General features: G+C 41.6%; 1 protein-coding gene across 6 annotated transcripts; it reads right to left on the reverse strand.

The window, feature by feature from the left end:
* Positions 1-290: 290 nt before the first annotated feature.
* pdcd6ip (programmed cell death 6 interacting protein) lies at positions 291-16,712 on the reverse strand. Of its 6 annotated transcripts, none has more exons than XM_071499953.1 (18): positions 16,396-16,712; positions 13,452-13,506; positions 13,292-13,361; positions 12,398-12,525; positions 11,498-11,651; positions 10,275-10,375; positions 7,384-7,515; positions 6,958-7,180; positions 6,180-6,303; positions 5,472-5,649; positions 4,170-4,281; positions 3,854-4,023; positions 3,164-3,412; positions 2,719-2,853; positions 2,455-2,553; positions 2,193-2,297; positions 1,877-2,103; positions 291-1,428 (listed from the first exon to the last, which is right to left on the reverse strand). In XM_071499953.1, exons 1-18 carry the CDS (start codon positions 16,599-16,601, stop codon positions 1,230-1,232), a joined length of 2,667 nt encoding a protein of 888 aa, XP_071356054.1. In that variant the 5' UTR covers positions 16,602-16,712; the 3' UTR covers positions 291-1,229. The 6 variants fall into 6 exon arrangements, with proteins under 6 accessions (XP_071356054.1, XP_071356059.1, XP_071356057.1 ...); XM_071499958.1 differs by having other exon boundaries at positions 1,877-2,094; positions 2,193-2,301; positions 2,459-2,553; positions 7,384-7,500; positions 16,396-16,711; XM_071499956.1 differs by having other exon boundaries at positions 2,193-2,301; positions 2,459-2,553; positions 7,384-7,500; positions 16,396-16,711.
* Positions 16,713-17,399: the final 687 nt, after the last annotated feature.

The following is a 17,399-nucleotide window of genomic DNA, read 5'->3' on the forward strand; positions in this document are numbered from 1 at the left end:
TGGATGAGATCACGACCTCACTGGAGCGTAATTTGCATGTCATCTAAATGGGATCTGCCCCCAATGCTCGGGAGGTCAAAAGGCACCCGATTAGTCGGATGGGACAACTCCCCCTCTGATTGGCAGAAAGGAGCAACAACGGCAAGTGAAGTGCTCGGCTGCTGCTCCCACTGTGAGCTGCAGGACTGCCCTCTTCTGGCTGCTTTACAAACCTCCACAGTTTAATAGCAACAGGAACACATAAAAACACAGATATGACATCCAGCGTTTAAAGACAGACAAATTCTGGCTGGCAGTTGTTGTTTTTAATCACATTAGAGCTGAGGAATAAAAATAAACACAAAGAGCATGAGAGTGCAGTGCACAGAGTGTCTCGGTTAACCACATACAGAGTCTTATTTATACATATATTTATATAATAGAACCATTTCTGCCACTTGTACAGCCTCTGATTGTAACACAGAAATATACCCACAATCCCTGGATGAGAGAGAAAAGAGCGAAAGAGAGGAGAACTCTCAACAGTCATCATCTACATTAGAAAACCTACAGGCCATTCGTTTTTTTATAGGTTTATACATCAGCGAGGCATCAGTATTCATTACAAAAATAGGAATATAGTTGATATAGAAGCACTGGGCATTGAGTGGGCGAGGGGAGTGAAGATGTGGCTGCGTTCTCCCATCAGTGGCATGACTCATAATGACCACCCATCCACCCACCCAACACACACTCCCAAACCAGAGAGAGCCATCCTGGGATTCTGTGTGCCTCCATGAGTGATGTACAGCAGTCCAGCCCAGACAAAGAGTCAGTTATTAATGAAAACTAGTTAGGGTTTAAATTATACAGTTAACAAAACCATTAGAAAATGGGTACATAAAAAATAATCTTAGAGGCAAGAGGAGGGGGTTAGTGCATTGATGAAAGTTGAGATAGTTTAGGAAAAGTGCCGTCAGAGCCCAGAAAACATGAGATGGAATAAAAAGGTAGGGTGAGACAGAAAAGAAAATCTTGATGAAATAAAGTATAGCAAAGTCACAATGGGTTTCAGGGAGAAGTGCAAAGCAGCTGTGAGGTGCCATTCACTTGGGTTTCTACAGCCGCTGATAGTGAGAAAAAACACAAAAGATGAGAAGAAAGGGAGCTGAAGGAGATAAAGTGTTATTGCTGGGGGTAGTTTTTTATTTGGTGTTAACGTGTGAGAAATGAGGGGATGGAGAGCAGAGTTATTGCTGAGGGTAGTAGGGCTGCTGCTGTGGTGGTTGCTGGGGGTAGCCAGGGTAGGGTTGTCCGGCAGGAGGGGCTCCTGGGTATCCTCCTTGTCCTGGAGTGGCCTGGTAGGGCATGTAGGGTATGTTGGGCATGTTGGGCATGTTGTACTGGCCATAAGCATAGGGGTTGTAGCCCATAGGCATCTGGAAGTACCTGCATAGACACCACAACAGAGAAATACTGAATTTCAAGATTCATGAAACTGACATGATGTGATCAGTGAGGTAATTTCTCTAGAGGAAGGTCACCACACACAGTCCTCTCAGTCGTACAGTGGTGTTACAGAGTGATGTGGTTTCTCGCTCAAACACCACCTTATTTTCTGCAGTTAATAAATTTACATTAATTGGGTGCCACCAGTGGCATTTGTCATCTTCATGGATGAAAGAGTCCTGCTACCTGAATGTTCAGGATGTGAAGACCGAGGGGAGATAAGCCTCTTAGCTTAAAGAATGCAGGTATTTTGGCAACTGAAAAAAAGACTATAAATGGAAGCAGCTATTGGAAAAACGATCCCACTGTTCACTCCGTCCTGACATCAATATAAAGAGTTATACAAGTCAAAATTAATTCTGAAATCGGAATGTGATGGAAAACTCACCCTGGGTAGCCCTGGTAAGTGGGGTAAGGTGGTCCCTGGGCCTGGGAGGGTGGGGCCATAGGTGGTGGGTTGTTGGTGGGAGGGCCAGTGGGTGGTGTGTTGGTGGGAGGTGTGGAGGCTGCCTGGGGGCTGAAGCTGGGAGGAGGAGGCCTGGCTGGGGGCTGGGGCTTCGCTGGAGGCTGCTGCTGGGCTTGTTGAGGCTGCTGAGGCTGTAGAGGCTGCTGAGGCTAGAGTGCAGAGAGAAGGAAGACAGATCGATAAATACCCATCCGCCTGTTTTAAAGTTCAGTGTTTGGCTTTGTGAGTTGCTGCTTACAAATACAGTCCTGGGTGCAGGGGTTGGGCCGGCAGCAGGGGTGCTCTGATAGGCGGGAACGTTAAAGTTTGGAGCACTGGGCTCTCGGGCGATGCTCTGCTGCAGCTCCCTGAAACAAGGAGCCAAACATTACAAACATCACCTGTACCATAGTGCTCATCTGCTCCACATGCTCAGGTAGCCTCAACCTAATCCACCTAACCAGCTTGTGTGACTGACACACAAACCAATGAAATAAAAAAACAACAAAGCAGACAAGCACGTACTTGAGAAGCTCATCCCGCTCCGTCTTGCGAGCGAAAACAATGTCGCTGCATTTGTTCTGGAACTTAAGCAGGATTTCTGTCAAGTCGTTGTAGAACTAAGGGGAGAAACAAAAGGGGACAAGAATAAATCATCTGGCTTGCAGACCACCATGACACACACAAACACACACACAAACAGAAATAAAAGTGGAAAGTTTATGACAACATATGCATTACTGCAGCACAGTTCATCCCTGCTGTGCGTTGTGCTGAGTGAGTACCTTGGTGCCTTCGCGCAGGTTGCTGCTGATCTCAACGTAGCTGTCGTGGGCTGAAGCCAGCTTCTTCAGGACCTCCTCCCTCTGGTTGGCCTCCGTGTTGGACTGCTTCAGACTGCTGAACTCTTGGTGGGACGTCTGGAAGGTGATCACAGGTTGAAAAGAAAGATCACAGACTGGGGAGATTAACCTCTGAAACTTCTTAGAAACTAAGTAGACTTATACACTGTGAACTATAAATTATTTCTTCACACAAAAAGGCGCCATTCAGAGGGCAAACTGGGTCTCCCTCACTCTTTAGATTTTATCTGCACCTGCTGTGAGAACTGCTGGCATGTGTTTTTTGTTTGACACAGGTAATGCTTCTTGATTCCAGTAACACATGAAACATGAACTGGTTAAGAAAGTGTGTCTTCAACCACAGGCCACCTCGTGTGTGTTTATATACCTGAACTTGTCCCAGCAGCTCTTCCTGTGTGCGGAGGGTGGCCTGTACCCTCTGGTTGTAGGCCCCGTACAACTGGTCGAGCTGGGAGAGTGACAGCTGCTCCTCGTTAATGGCCCCGTCCTGTGCCAGCGCCGTCAGGAAGGCAGTGGACATGTCAAAGGTCACGGCCTTGATCTCTCCTTCCAGAGTCTCCCTCTCCTTCTTCATCTCGTCCAGCTGGGCGAGCTGGGAGCGCAGCACGTTGACGACCTGAAGTGAAGACAACTTCACTTTTCCATCCTTTTCAGTACACGACCCTACATTACTGACCTCTCACCCTTGTAATGATCACTGCAGTGCACAGCAACACCTCAACACCTTTTTGTTTTCCACTTTAACATGGATGCGGTGTTGCTTGAGACATGCACTTCTTCTCTCTTCCCCAGTTCTGCTTGCTTAGTTCTTTAAGTTCCCCAGTGAAACACAAAGCAAAGTCAGCAAACAAAATGAAAAATGGAGCTACTGTGGGGAGGGGGGAAAGAGGGGTAAAGCACACAATGTCCACCGGGTGTTTGTGTACAGCAGGTTTCTATATTTATGTGGCACACACAGTATGTTGGGATGAGGTGGCAGACAGCGATAAAAAGTGGAGTTTTACATTAAGAGGCCACTCAAACGGAGACATGAGGATGAAGATACAGGCAGACTGACCTCGCTGCCCTGCAGTGTTTTAGTTGGGTTGGCAGAGGGGATGGCAGCGTTAAGCTCGTCCTCGGGTTTACACAGCAGGGTGATCATGTCACAGTGGGCGCCGTAGCGGTCTCTCACCACCTGGTCGGCCTGTACAGCCTTGTCCAAGACGTTGCGGAAGTTAGTACCCTCTGGCCAAGAAAAGAGAGAAAGGGAGGCAAGGTTAGAGGGGACAAGAGAGAAGGACAAATGAGGACCATGGTCAACAGTGAATGGAAACACACTTACAAACTATGTAAAAAGCAAACTGTGTGTGTGTGTGTGTGTGTGTGTGTACCTGCGCGAAGGGGCTTATACAGGTCTCCAGAGGGGGTTCTGTTCCAGCGCTGGTTGAACTTGGTTCTCAGTTCATTGTCTGTTGTCTCTTCATCATCCAGCATCTTCAGAGACTGATGGACAGAAACATTAACATACTGAGTGCATGCAGGAAATATAAATGTCTTAACAACACATTTAATGAGCTGATGACTACACCTTCATTACTCATTTAAAGCCTGGGCCATGAGTTGTAGTGAGTTGAGGACTACTTTGGAATTCACTGTATAATTACTCAGCAATCTTATAGCAACAATACAGTACACACATTCATGCAGGTCTGCGGCTAACAGCTATTTTCATTATTGATTAATTTGTTCTGATATATCACCCAATTGTTTTCATCAACAAAATGTCAGAAAACAGGGAAAAACTATTATGTGTTCGAGGACTCAAGGTCTACAAGCTTGAGAGCTTGAGAGAGTAACAACACAAACCTTACATTTAAAATCCTTAGATCAGCAGAGATTTTATATATTTTTTCTTGATAAACAACCTAAACATTATGACTAAATTAATGAAAATCAGCGATTTTATTTGGTTTTATGTTGATCAACTAATCAATAAATTGTTTCAACACTGCTTACGTGTCTTTTAAAAAAGTAAAAATCATGCCTAGGTTTGCATTTTAAATAAACAAATAAACTACATTTCTGCCTCTTTTTGGGCAGAAATTTTGCTGTTGTTGCTGTTTTTTATTTTTTCGTTTTCAGTTATTGCGCTTTGTCTTTATACAACAGAACTGCCTACTTTTGGGGGAATTTAGGACTTTTCAACTCTGCCAGCAAACTTGGAAGCAGATTGTGTTTTATGTTTTATGTTTTTCCTCCCGTCTGTTTATTTGTTTGTCAGTAAGCTGTCTAAAAAATGGGTTGGCTGAAGCTAGTGGACAGACAGTCCTTGGCCCAAAGATCAGTGGATTAGATTTCAGTGATGATCCTGATCTGGGATTTCCGCCATTAGGAACGATTATGAGTTTTTAGCATTCATGCGTTCTTCTGGTAGTAGTGGTAGAAAAGTCCAAAATTCAGGATGTCGTAGTCAGCTGCTGAACAGCATTATGTTAATATGCTACTTTTTCCAGAAACCAAAGCCATATGACAAACAAGCTGTTAAAGTGGTTGTACTTCTAAATGTGCCTTCTTTACTTTTTAAAATTGATTTAGGATGATGTTTAGCAGTAAGGTGAGAGGTTAGATCGCTGGCATGGGGTGTAGTAACACATGTATGATTCAGTGCGTTCCTATTTGTCGCCAACACCAACCTCATCCAGGATCTCTCTGTTGCGAGTCAGAAGCTCAGGCAGGTCTTTGATTAGCTGCTCAATGCTCTGCAGTCCTCCCTGCTGCACGATGGATCTGGCCTTCTCAGCAATGGACTGTGGGATAGAGTCTCCTGACAGATCCTCCAGAGCAGCTGGCAGGTTCAGGGACGCCAACACCCTGATGGACAGTTACACATCATCAGTTGTTATTGTGGTCTCTCAAACATCAACCTGTGCCCTGTCGCCATGTCACAATGTTATAAAAAAAAAAAAAACTGCTTTCACAAACTTCAATTTGAGTCTTGACCTGTTCCATTATTTCATATTGACAAATTAAATATAAAAAAAAACAAACATAAAGATAACTATTTTAATTTCAAAAAAATTATTATCATTAGTTCAATTAAATGATATTATAACTTTTTTTTTGTTGGACAAAATGCTGCAATTTGTTAAGCACTTAGTTAATTAGTATTTTCAGATAGTGTGACATCAGGGCTTGTCTTTAGGATACTACAATAAAAATACAGGTAGCCAACTTTTATTGACATTTTAATGGCACCTGGTGAATTTTTAATAAACCCATCAATGCATGGAGTCATGAGCACTAATGGACATGCTCATTGGAAAACAATTATGTAAATATGCCTGCACGCTAATATGCACAAGCACAAGCAGAGTTACTCATACAGACATAGAATAACACACCCGTTGCAGAGATTGGTGGCCTCCCTCATCGATCCCACCAGTCTGTTAACAGTCTCAGCCTTCCTCTGGTTGTAAATGCTCATGGACTGCTGCACCGCCATGGGAACCATCTTCTCAAACAAGTCTGAAAATGAAAAAAAACAACCGATTAGGAAAAACACAAGCCTGAGTGCGTGGTAGATGAGATCCTATCTGAAGTCCCTATACAACAAGTTTGAGGTGATGTTTTTAGAGAGTGAGCTGGACGGGATTATACTAAAATAAAAAGGGTCAGCAACTTAAATGGCAGCCATTGAGTGGGAAGCTGCTGTTTTTACAATATCCAGGTAGAAAAAGTGTGTTTTTCTCACCATAAACCGGTGAATATATGAATATCACACAAACAACATGCCTATCTGACATTATGGCACTTACAATTTCATGAATCATTCTATGTTTATATGAAACTTATGAAATAATTGCTTAAATGAACGTGGACTGGGCAGCTGAAGCTGTGTTATAACAAATTATCACAGATATCTCACTATGTATCTATGTTTGTGTGTGTGTGTGTGTTTCTGTCGATTTTCTTAACAACTGCTCATCCAATCATCTTAAAACTCTGCGGGTGTATTGCTGAGATATCAAGGAAGTGCAGGAAGTGAAGGACGCAATCTGTCTGGAAAAACACTTCCCTTTGTCTCTTAAACTCAGATGCAGATACTTATTTTAATGTTTCTCCAGGTGTGTCAGACTATCTTGACAATGGGGAACTGTGTTAAGTGTCTGTGTATCATACCTGTGAATTTCTGGCTGAGTGGAGGTGTGATGGCAGTGGCTTTGACCAGTGCTGCCTTGCCGATATGCTCCAGATCCTTGACTTCAGGAACTCGGTCGTGGTAAATAAAGTCATTGTCTTTTTTGGCTGCGGTCAGGGCTCGGTTAATCTTGTCACTCAGGTCCTTCACACTCACGTACTCATCATATCGAGAGGCCACTGTCTTCACCAGCTCGGCTGCGTGCTGAAGAAAATTGAGGAAGAAATTGAGTGAGTTTTTTTTTTTTTACTTTTGATGTGGAACATCAAGTCGAATTAGTTTTTGGAAGACTACACAGGTATAGAGATAAGAAATCATCCAAATTATGATAAATGAGTGGCCACGTCATCTGAAAATACGACACTGAGTGTAAGACAATACAATCAAGTCCTGCAAAAGTTGTGTACCTGCAGCCGAGCAATCTCCTCTCCAAAGCGCTTCTTCTGCTTGGCCAGGACGCTCTGGTGCAGCTCGGCGTTCGCCTGCATGATGCAGTGCTTGGCTGCCAGCACCGGCAGCACTTCCTGAAAATAAAAATACTGACCAGGGAGAGGCAACCACAGAGCAACACACAGGCACGCAAACAGATATATACACGCACACACACATACACAATGGCAAGGCAAACCACAAAATGGCAAAGGCACACCAGCGAGGTCAAATAACAAATGACATCACGAAAAGCCAATCACAAATAGGCACAAGCAGTCAGAGGAGTGCAAGACACAACACATACACACACACACACACACACACACACACACACACACACACACACACACACACACACACACACACACACACACACACACACACGAGCACACATACACACACACAACCAGTGCCAACACCACCACCACGAGGGATGCAGAAAGAAAGGAAGACGAGAGAGAAAACAGAACAGGCCATGAGTGTTTAACCTTTCAGCAAAAGCTGCTACACCCTCATCAAACGTCTCACAGCCGTGTGTGTGTGTGTGTGTGTCTTTCTGTGTGCGTGTAAACTGAATACCTAGATAGTTAAGACCTTAGTAACGTGTAAATCTGCCGCTTGAAAACATCTACAGTTCTGTCCCATTAAAAGCAATCAGCTGTTCTCATTGTAGCACCATGAGCTGCAACATGACTTAGGGGTCAAGAGATACATTAAACTTACGTGACAAACCTTTGTAAATGTAGTTATGACTTCGTTTCGTTCATATATGTGTTAGTCTAATTTTTAACTTGAGAAGAGCTGGTGCAAGTGATTTATTTCATGCCTTTCACTTTCGTTTGATTTCATGACATGAAAATATTAAATCTGCTGTGTGACCCTGAGGTTGTGTGTGTGTGTGTGTGTGTGTGTGTGTGTGTGTGTGTGTGTGTGTGTGTGTGTGTGTGTGTGTGTGTGTGTGTGTGTGTGTGTGTGTTAGACAGAAAGCAAGTACTTGAGATGCCCATGATTAGATGATGAGAATATGATAATAATGAAAACAGGTCAAACTGCAGTTCAGGGGTCTATTCCAGAAAGTGGGTTTAGTGAAAACTCTGGGTTTGCTGTTCCAGAAACTGAGATCACTCTAACTCTGAGTCAGTTACTATGGTAACTTACTCTGTGAAGCTAACCTGCTCGCTGGCAGGTTTTCTTCAACAAACCTGTCCACAAGTCTGTCCCTCCTGCCACAACTTAAGAAGCTTCTGACATGGATTTCCTAATTTTTACTTTGATTAAAGTGCAGATCAGAGCTGATCCATTAAAATAAGTTTACACTGGGAGATGATTAAAATCCAGATTTGATATGAATTTGTTACATTACCTCTTTTATGATCAATGAGGACAAAGACAGATCTCTGCCATTCAGATATTACACATGGAGGGTTCACCCTCAGCTCAGATTAAAATCCATTCGCTGTAAGTCTGTGGACATTCAGACAACTGTCAGGTTGCCAATCAGTTCCTCTGCAAAGAAACATTTACCAGGCATTCATTCATGTAAATAAAAAGAAAAATCTGTGTGAAGCTTTAGACACAGACTCTGATCAATAAAGAATAATTTCTCATGTTCTGATTGGTCTCACTGATGAACAGTCCTATCTCATATCATATTATAGATGCTGTGATATTTCTGAGTGAAGATGACGAGCGTCATCAGCTGAAAATCACCGGACTAAATGTAGTTTAAAAGTGAGCGTTTCAGCATCAGCTCCATATTGTCTAAAACAGTTTTAACAGTGTGTTAGTTACTGTATATAAATTTACAACATGTTGAGATATAGTCATTGAATGTTATTGAGCAAGATTTTTAAATGTAAAGTAGACGACTGACCATTTACACTCATCTTTAACCTTGATGCTTTTTCCAACTAAAAATCACCAAAATCATGCAGCTGATCCTGGGTCAGAATCTGAGTTACAGTGATAGATCTATAAATAAACTTATCTGATCTGGTTTATTTATATTTCATCTTCTGCTGCAGCAGAACTTTGTCCCCATCAGGTCACAACTGAAGAAATATATAAACATTTAACCTAACAAACAGTAGATTCCAGCTCTTAAAATCCATTAAGGAAATAAAATCTGATAAATAACATGATCTAGTGGACCACGTTGAATAAAATGTAATAGTTTGAACTTATTGACTCTCTTCTCCAGCGCAGATTTTTTCACTGCTGCTGCTGATTTTCAAGATAAATGTGCATTAATATCACACAGGAATCTTTCTGGCTCCACTGGATTAAAATGAAGGCTCTGCTCTTTATTACCCGTTGTCATGGTGAATTGTTGAATCGGAGCTCCATTGATGATGGCTTTTTATATTCCTCATGGATGCGGTTAACTCAGAGTGAACATACTCAGAGTTGATTGAACTGACTCAGACTCAGTCGTTCAGGAACCAAAAACTGAGTTTTGTCACATCTCAGGGTTCATCAACTCAGCGTTCAGGGTTAGAGTCAGAGTTTTGTTAAACCTGCTTTCTGGAATAAACCCCAGTAGTAACCAACCAATGAGAGTGAAAACAGGATGGAAATGGACCAATGAGAACAGAGAGAGATTAAAATTTGGACAGTCCCACAACCTGAGTACCACTCTTCAAATCTTTCTTTTCCCACAAACTCACACACACACAACAATACACACAATCAAACACACACAATCAAACACACACACACACACACACACACGCCAAACCATGCAGAATCCAAGCTTGGTATTAATCTCCACCACAATGAAGTCATGGCTGACTGTGAATGTGTTTGGTCTTTGTTTGTTAAACCTGAGCAGTTTCTAGGTGAGACTGTATGTGTGTCCTTCACATACCTTGGGAAGGTTGTCTTTGTACTGGCATTGCTTGAAGGCGTCGCCATAGAAATCTGCTGCCTGATTGGCCAGCTTTGCGATGACAGCATCTTTCATCTTATCTGTTGGTTGAAAAAGCCACTTTTAAATCAACCAGCAAACAGTACACATCAAGAAGTTGTGTTCTTGCAAACCAAACATCACATACTGATCAGACCGTCTGTGGTTGGCAAACAGATTACTGACATTCGGTCATACATTCACTCACATTAGATGTTATATAACAGCACAGATTCTCCAAGTGGTTTTCAGAGTGGTCCTTTTTGCATTTCATCCATTTAACAACCGTTTTAATACATCTCCTTGATGAAATTGCCTTTACATCCTACAAAGTGTAAAAACTAATTTACAACAAAGTCATCCCTCTCAGCAAAAAAAATTATATACATCTTTTTTTTTTTTTTTTTTTTTAAATGGGAGCTTATTTTATGATGTAACTTTCAAAGTGTTGTGCTTAAAAACTCTAATAAGCAACTCCCGAGACAGAACTGGGACAGAGGCTCTGTGCAGCCTGGATCGCTGTCTGCTGCCATTGCTCGAAATTACTCTGAGGCAAAAAAAAAAAAAATCATGAGTGAGTAATTAATGATGCTGTTTATTCAAAGTACAGCTACGCTTCCTTTATATCAGCAGGCCTGGTAGATGTGCGACGCCAGTCTCCCTAAACATTGAAACTTTTCAGACACATAACTGAGCAAAAGACTAATTAGTTGTCCTTTGTGTATGATGCATTTTTTAAAACTAAGAGCTGGGACTTATCTAGAATTACTGGCCTGCAGTTGTATTCCTTCACCAAACAGTCAAGTTGCAGTTCGCATCCATGTCTGTCCAGGCTCATAATATGAGAAGAGAAGACTTTGAAGTAATTCAATAAAAGCTATTTAGTGCATCTTGTCATAATTAGCATATGAATTCCTGAGTTATACTCAAAAACGTGTATTGTGAGGTCACAGTGATCTTGACCTTTGACCTTTAACTAACAAATTCTAATTAGTTCATCTTTGAGTCCAAGTGAATGTTTGTGAGTTTCTGAATATCTATGTGACAGGAAACTAGATAATAGATAAATCATAATGATGCTGCGCAGAAAGAGTCTGGAGGCCCCTGCAGTCATTTATAACGTTACAGTCTGTACGTGGAGACAATGTGTGCTTAAACAACTGGGGTGTTTTATCTTTTGGTACCTGAAGTAGCTTTGAGGAAGAAGACCTCCTGGGCCTGGGCCAGCATAATGAGGCTCAGGGTGCCTACAGTCTCAGGGGAGATGTCCATTGTGGGCTCCCTGTTCAACGCAGACAGCACTGTGTCCTTAATGTGCCCAAACGCTCCGCTGGCCAGCTGCATAGAGACATAGATAAAAAGAGAAACACAAATGTGACATTAATGCCATAACTGAAATTCATATAACTTGATTTTTTTTTTTTGCACTTCAGCCCCGGCTATCTTTACTGGACATCACTAACCCCCAACAGATACGATCTGCATTCATGCCACCATGCCATTGTCCGCCAGACGTAGTGTCTCAATAACAACTCTTCTCTCCTCTCAGCTATCTTTGTGTGCCAGTGCACAGTTTCACAAAAACAGTTTTCTAGCACTGCTTACACACACAGATCTCAGATGGTGGCAGCATCATGTTTCACAAAAGGCTTGCAAAGTGCAGATTAATTTGCCTCTCTTGTCCTGCAGGCTTCTCTCAGGCTCATTCTGAGGCATGGTGTTCATAAAATTCACTTTTGAACATGGATCAATGCCCAATTGAATGACATAGAAAGAATGATGCCACATTTGATTTGCCCTTACATGTGTTGAGTAAAACTAGTTTTTCCAGTTTGTTTATGTCACCTCCCCTTATTCTGAGAAGCAGGGGAACTGATTTTTCTTCCAATAAAAAATGAGTACAGCCACAAAACAGTCATTACATCTGACTGAGCATCATATCTATGTAGCCCATCTCATGTCATGCTAACCCCATCACATGTCTGACCAAACAATACAACACTGTTGTTTAATACAGTAATTTCCACCTGGTATTTAAATCATCTTATACAGGTTATTATATAACAGTGTGGTCACATGCCCACCTGATAGTATTTGGCCGCAGCCTTCAGTCCCTCATCATTGTCCAGGTTCTGCTCTGAGGCGATCTGACTAGCCAGTGCTGCTGCGTTGAACAACACACACGTCTTCTCATAACCCAGACTGGCCAAAGCTGTAACACAAAAACACTGTAGTTATTTTCAGGCCCAACTTGAATGACTTTCATAGCGCACTGGCAAATGTTTCACAAAGTTTGAAACACTAAGATTAATTTTAACCTCTTTTCACAGCTAGAAAGTGATTATTATACAGACAACAGAGTGACATTCATCTTTCAACCCTTATAATGCTTATATTTCATCCCTTAGATATTTTGTTGGGTATCAACTTTTTTCTTTTTGGTTGACACAGCTGTTTGTGTGGGGTTGGTATTTTCTCCAAACAACATTTCTACTGCTTCATTCTACATTTCCTCGCCCAGAGTAAACTGGAAAGAATCCCATAGTCATGAGCTCCCACAATTCACCACAGAGGACAAAAGATTCAAGCGTGAACAGAATAAATGTGAAGTGTGGACTGCAACAAAGAGCAATCTTAAGAACCAGGGGATTTTTTTCCACTCTCACTGCTTTCATTTCACATAGATTTCTTTTTTTTTTCTTTCTTTGAGAACCTGTTACTCTCTGACCCGGACAAACACTTTACAACACATGCAGACCTATGTAATGCCTTTCTCTATTCCACTTACGATTACTTCAGTAGCTAGTTGTTCTTTAACCTCTTTACAACACCTCGTCAGGCCTGTTTCTGGATGCAAAGTAACTCTTGTTATATTATTTCATCTTTCTGCAGCTAAGTGCATCAGCCACGCACTTACAGTTGCGTCCATAGATATTCTTCCACAGACACAAATGCACTTGATAAGAGGCTGCACTTACCAAGCTTAACTGAGCCCCCAAACAGTGATCCTTTATCAAAGGCATCCTTCCATGTGAAAGTTAAGCAGAGCTGTGGAAACAGAGAGAGGCTTTGTATTAAAGTTCTTCTGTCTGGGAACTGCGTCTAACCCACAATCATGTCTGCTGTTCAAGCGATTACCTGGTTATCGGAGAAGGGAAACTTGGGCTCGACAGCACAGAGCTGGTCATAATATCTGTAAAGAGAAAGAAATGACATGTTTTATAATGTGTCTAAACCCTTAATACTTATATATATCATATATTTATATACTTGTTGCTATTGTTTTGTACAGATCATATGTCATGGTTTTTACTGGAAACATAGAAATATATATATTCTAGATTATTACTGAACTTATGTTTAGTTAAAGTTAAGCTAAAAGAAGAGCAAAAAAAAAAAGGAAAAATAGAGAGATGGCTGTACAGTAAATTAGATTTAAGAAACTAGGTTAGGGGTAATCATTATTATGACCTAACTGCGGCTCTGTGGTTTGAGGAAGCTTTGCAATTTAAGAGACACTTGACAATGAGTCAGGAAAAAATAGGCAAGCATGCTGCAGTGCGCATACACATACACACACACACACAGACACAGACACAGACACAGACACAGACACAGACACACACAGACACAGACACAGACACAGACACAGACACAGACACACAGACACAGACACAGACACAGACACAGACACACAGACACACACACACACACACACACACACACACACACACACACACACCCAGAGACAGAGACACACACACAGATGCAGAGAGTCCCTGACTGTTCCTCAGCTCTTCATCTTATCAGTATCCCTGCCTGTAATGTGTGAACAGTCTATTATTAGGAGTGACAACATGCAGAGAGGCCGATTAGGGAATCCCCTAGTACCAGTTCATCCAACCTGCTTTTCCTGTGCCAAGAAAGACTGGAGAGTCAGAACATACATAAACAAAGATTGGGTTTATATATAGAACTACCCACATCATTCTGCTTGTGTTTCCCAATCAGATAGACAGGGACACACACACATGTGCACAGAAGAAAGCTGAGATGAGGTGTGCCTTTCTAGTTGACTGGAGAGAAAAAAAACATCCTAAACAAAACAATAGTCACCAGGGTGACACAATAGTTGTATGTTTGCTCCCTGTGAAAGGGATAGGCCCCGTTGCCCTGGCTACCTGGCACATTGCTAACAGACGACATGTGCACAGAGCCAAGGAGTGACAATGCTAACACTCAGCAATGGCAGGCAATTCTGCACAGCCATGCTAGCTTCAACCCTATGTCTGATCAGCTAATACCAGGCATCTACTAACCCACAGGCCCCACAACTCACACACAACGCCTTTCAAAATCTCTATACATTTGTGAGCTAATGACATTTAACTCATGAGTTTGTTAATTATAGGTAGAGATAAGAAATGTCCTCTTTTCAGACAGTACAGTTTTTGTTTAGTTTGTTTTTTAATTTTCTATAATACTGTCTTACAAACTACTGACATAAACCAGGGATGCAAGTTCACCCCAAACATAAACTGAAACAACAGTCATTACAATCAAGCACTAACTTATGACATCACAGGTGGTTTGTCTCATTAAAGCAAGAAAGACTCACTAGTAAAGACAACCTATCATGCTTGGGGCAAGTGAATGTCTTGCATTACTCAAATTTTTGCTGCAGTCTACCTGCTTTACACTCAGAACCATGTGCTGACAAAATCTTTCAAGACACTAATCTTGGCAAATGCAAGTTAATTCTACTTTGCACTGACGCTAAAAACTAAATCACTGTGGAGAAAATGAAAGACCGGCAACCTGCAAGTGCATTCCTGGCAACTCACATAATCCTGACAAACCCCATGCATTGAATAACTCATGAGTGATAGAACAAAGACTGAGATGAGAAAGGGCAAAGTCTGCTTCTCTATGTCACATACAAATAGAGTGTGTTGGTTAATATAGAATCACATGACAATGCTAAATTTTATACATGATAATATGGATAAGGTGTGGGCTAACTCAGCCAAGACCTATCTGACTCCAGATTCCATTATAGCCGAGTCATTAAACAATTATAAGTCTGCATATTTATACAATAGTAAGACAGGTGCTACCAACAGCCTTGGTAGCACCTGAGCTCCACTGAGCATGCTCAGTGGAGCATGGGACATAGAGGAAGTTTGTTTCCGGGCACATAAATCCATCTGACACAGTTCCCCTATGCAAAAATGGTTAGCATTGTGACACTCTTTAGCTCTTTATATTTTGTACATGTATTTCCTATGTTTTATACGTCCATAGCAGCTATTCAAAACGTAAAATCCACTGGCAGAGTGTATATAAAGACGTGCCTCTCCTTTCTTCTGACTCCCGTACTCAGACCTGTATGGAGAGTTATCATGTTGATCTCTGCTTGCCGATATCACCTCTGCTACACTGCTGGCGTCTATTCGTGTGGCTGGTGTGGGTGGAGAGATGGCCTGTGCTTACAGGTATACCTGAATGTGACAGGAGAGCTGACTGTGCCTGGACTTTTCCACTGTTGCTATATAGATACATAGCTAATAGCTAAAAGTGTGCTGAGGAGTTTGATTATGTCACATAAATACATACATTACATTGATCTCAGCAACCACGGTTTCTGTTTTTCAAACCAGTCTGCGTTTTGTCTTTCATTTTGGGGACAAAATAAAGTTTAAGTTGAGGCTCATTCTAATACGAAAGCAAACCACTTTTCCTTGAGTCCCTTCATAGCTAAGATCATTGATTAGCTCCACCTACATGGCTAATTTCTTCTATAACGTATCTGACAGTTCAGTTAAACAAGGTAATAAGTCAAGTTTGTGTTCTGTTCCCAATGAAACTTGGCATTAATAACATATGAGTCAGTTATTTTGGTGAGAAATGTCTCCTAGCATGTTAGCTCCACTAACTTTAGCTCCCACGTTAGCAAGTAAAAGCTAACACATCTGGGTGCGGCGATGACTGAGCTAGCTCACCGTCACAGGTAGGAAAGTTGCTCTGGGTATAGGTGACATGGTAACTAGTTCGAGTGTGTTTTAAAAGGAGGAATTTCTACCTGAGAAGGATCTCCAGTGAGCTCTCATGTTTGTCCAGCGGCCTCCCCAGCGCGTTTTTGCGGAGCTTGTTCAACTCCTCCACGGCGCGGATATACTCCCCTTGCTCCTCGCCCGCTGGGTATGTGGCCGTTACAAATTTCGACAGCGGTTTCACCAGATCCACTTCAGAGGACTTCTTCAACGGGACAGAAATAAACGTTGCCATTTCGGCCCGTAAAAGCGCTGTATCAAATCAGAAACACAGAGACGATTGGCGAACAGCGAACACAAACAACAGCGAGCGACCCACTTCCTGGATTCTCACTGGGAACGTCAAATTACGTCATGCGAAACGATGTGGCGCACCGCGCAGAATCACTGGGGTTTTACTGGAAACTGACCAGGCTGAGAGAAACTTAGCTCTATTTTCTCACAGCTATAGTCTTTTATCTCTTAGGGGAGGGGGGATGGACACAAATAATTTATCAAATGTTTAAAATTAATTAATATATTTTATAGACAAATATATAATAATAATAATAATAGAGAGACAAAAATAATAACTGCAGTTGTGAGAAAGTTTAACAATTATTCTAATAGTCTTCTTATTGTTATGGAATGTAATTTCATCCTGCTCACAATAGCTGAGTTTTATGGAGATGATTTTATTACATTTCAGTTTTTAATTCAGAATAGCAGTCACCCATGCCCTGTTTTTATGTCACAAAAACATTTACCCCTGTTACATTTTTAAAATTTTATTTCACAGTTCCACTTTTCATCACAAAGACAAAAAGTGCGTAGAGAAATATTCAACTCACCTTCAAAGTTTTTTATTTTAATGTAGCAACTGAAGTTACGTACAGTCATGTGAAAAAGAAGGTACATCCTCTTTCAGTTCTATGGTTTTATGTGTCAGGACCTTACCAGGTTCTAAAATTATTTGAATCTAACCTCAGGTGTGAAACTACACACAACAGATTCCACTGTGTCATTATTTATTTAACAAAAATGAAGCCAAAAT

Source organism: Trachinotus anak, unplaced genomic scaffold, assembly GCF_046630095.1.
Source record: "Trachinotus anak isolate AG129_WGS33_773 ecotype Australia unplaced genomic scaffold, CSIRO_AGI_Tana_v1 ptg000016l, whole genome shotgun sequence".
Taxonomy (NCBI): Eukaryota; Metazoa; Chordata; class Actinopteri; order Carangiformes; family Carangidae; genus Trachinotus; species Trachinotus anak.

Excerpts from the sequence above, each read along its gene's own strand:
- pdcd6ip (XM_071499953.1), bottom strand. The coding sequence starts at position 16,601 with ATGGCAACGTTTATTTCTGTCCCGTTGAAGAAGTCCTCTGAAGTGGAT. Across the intron at positions 5,650-6,179 it reads GCCACCAATCTCTGCAACGG|GGTGTTGGCGTCCCTGAACC; the intron begins GTGTGTTATTCT and ends ACTGTCCATCAG. Across the intron at positions 2,554-2,718 it reads ACCTGCGCGAAGGCACCAAG|TTCTACAACGACTTGACAGA; the intron begins GTACTCACTCAG and ends TTCTCCCCTTAG.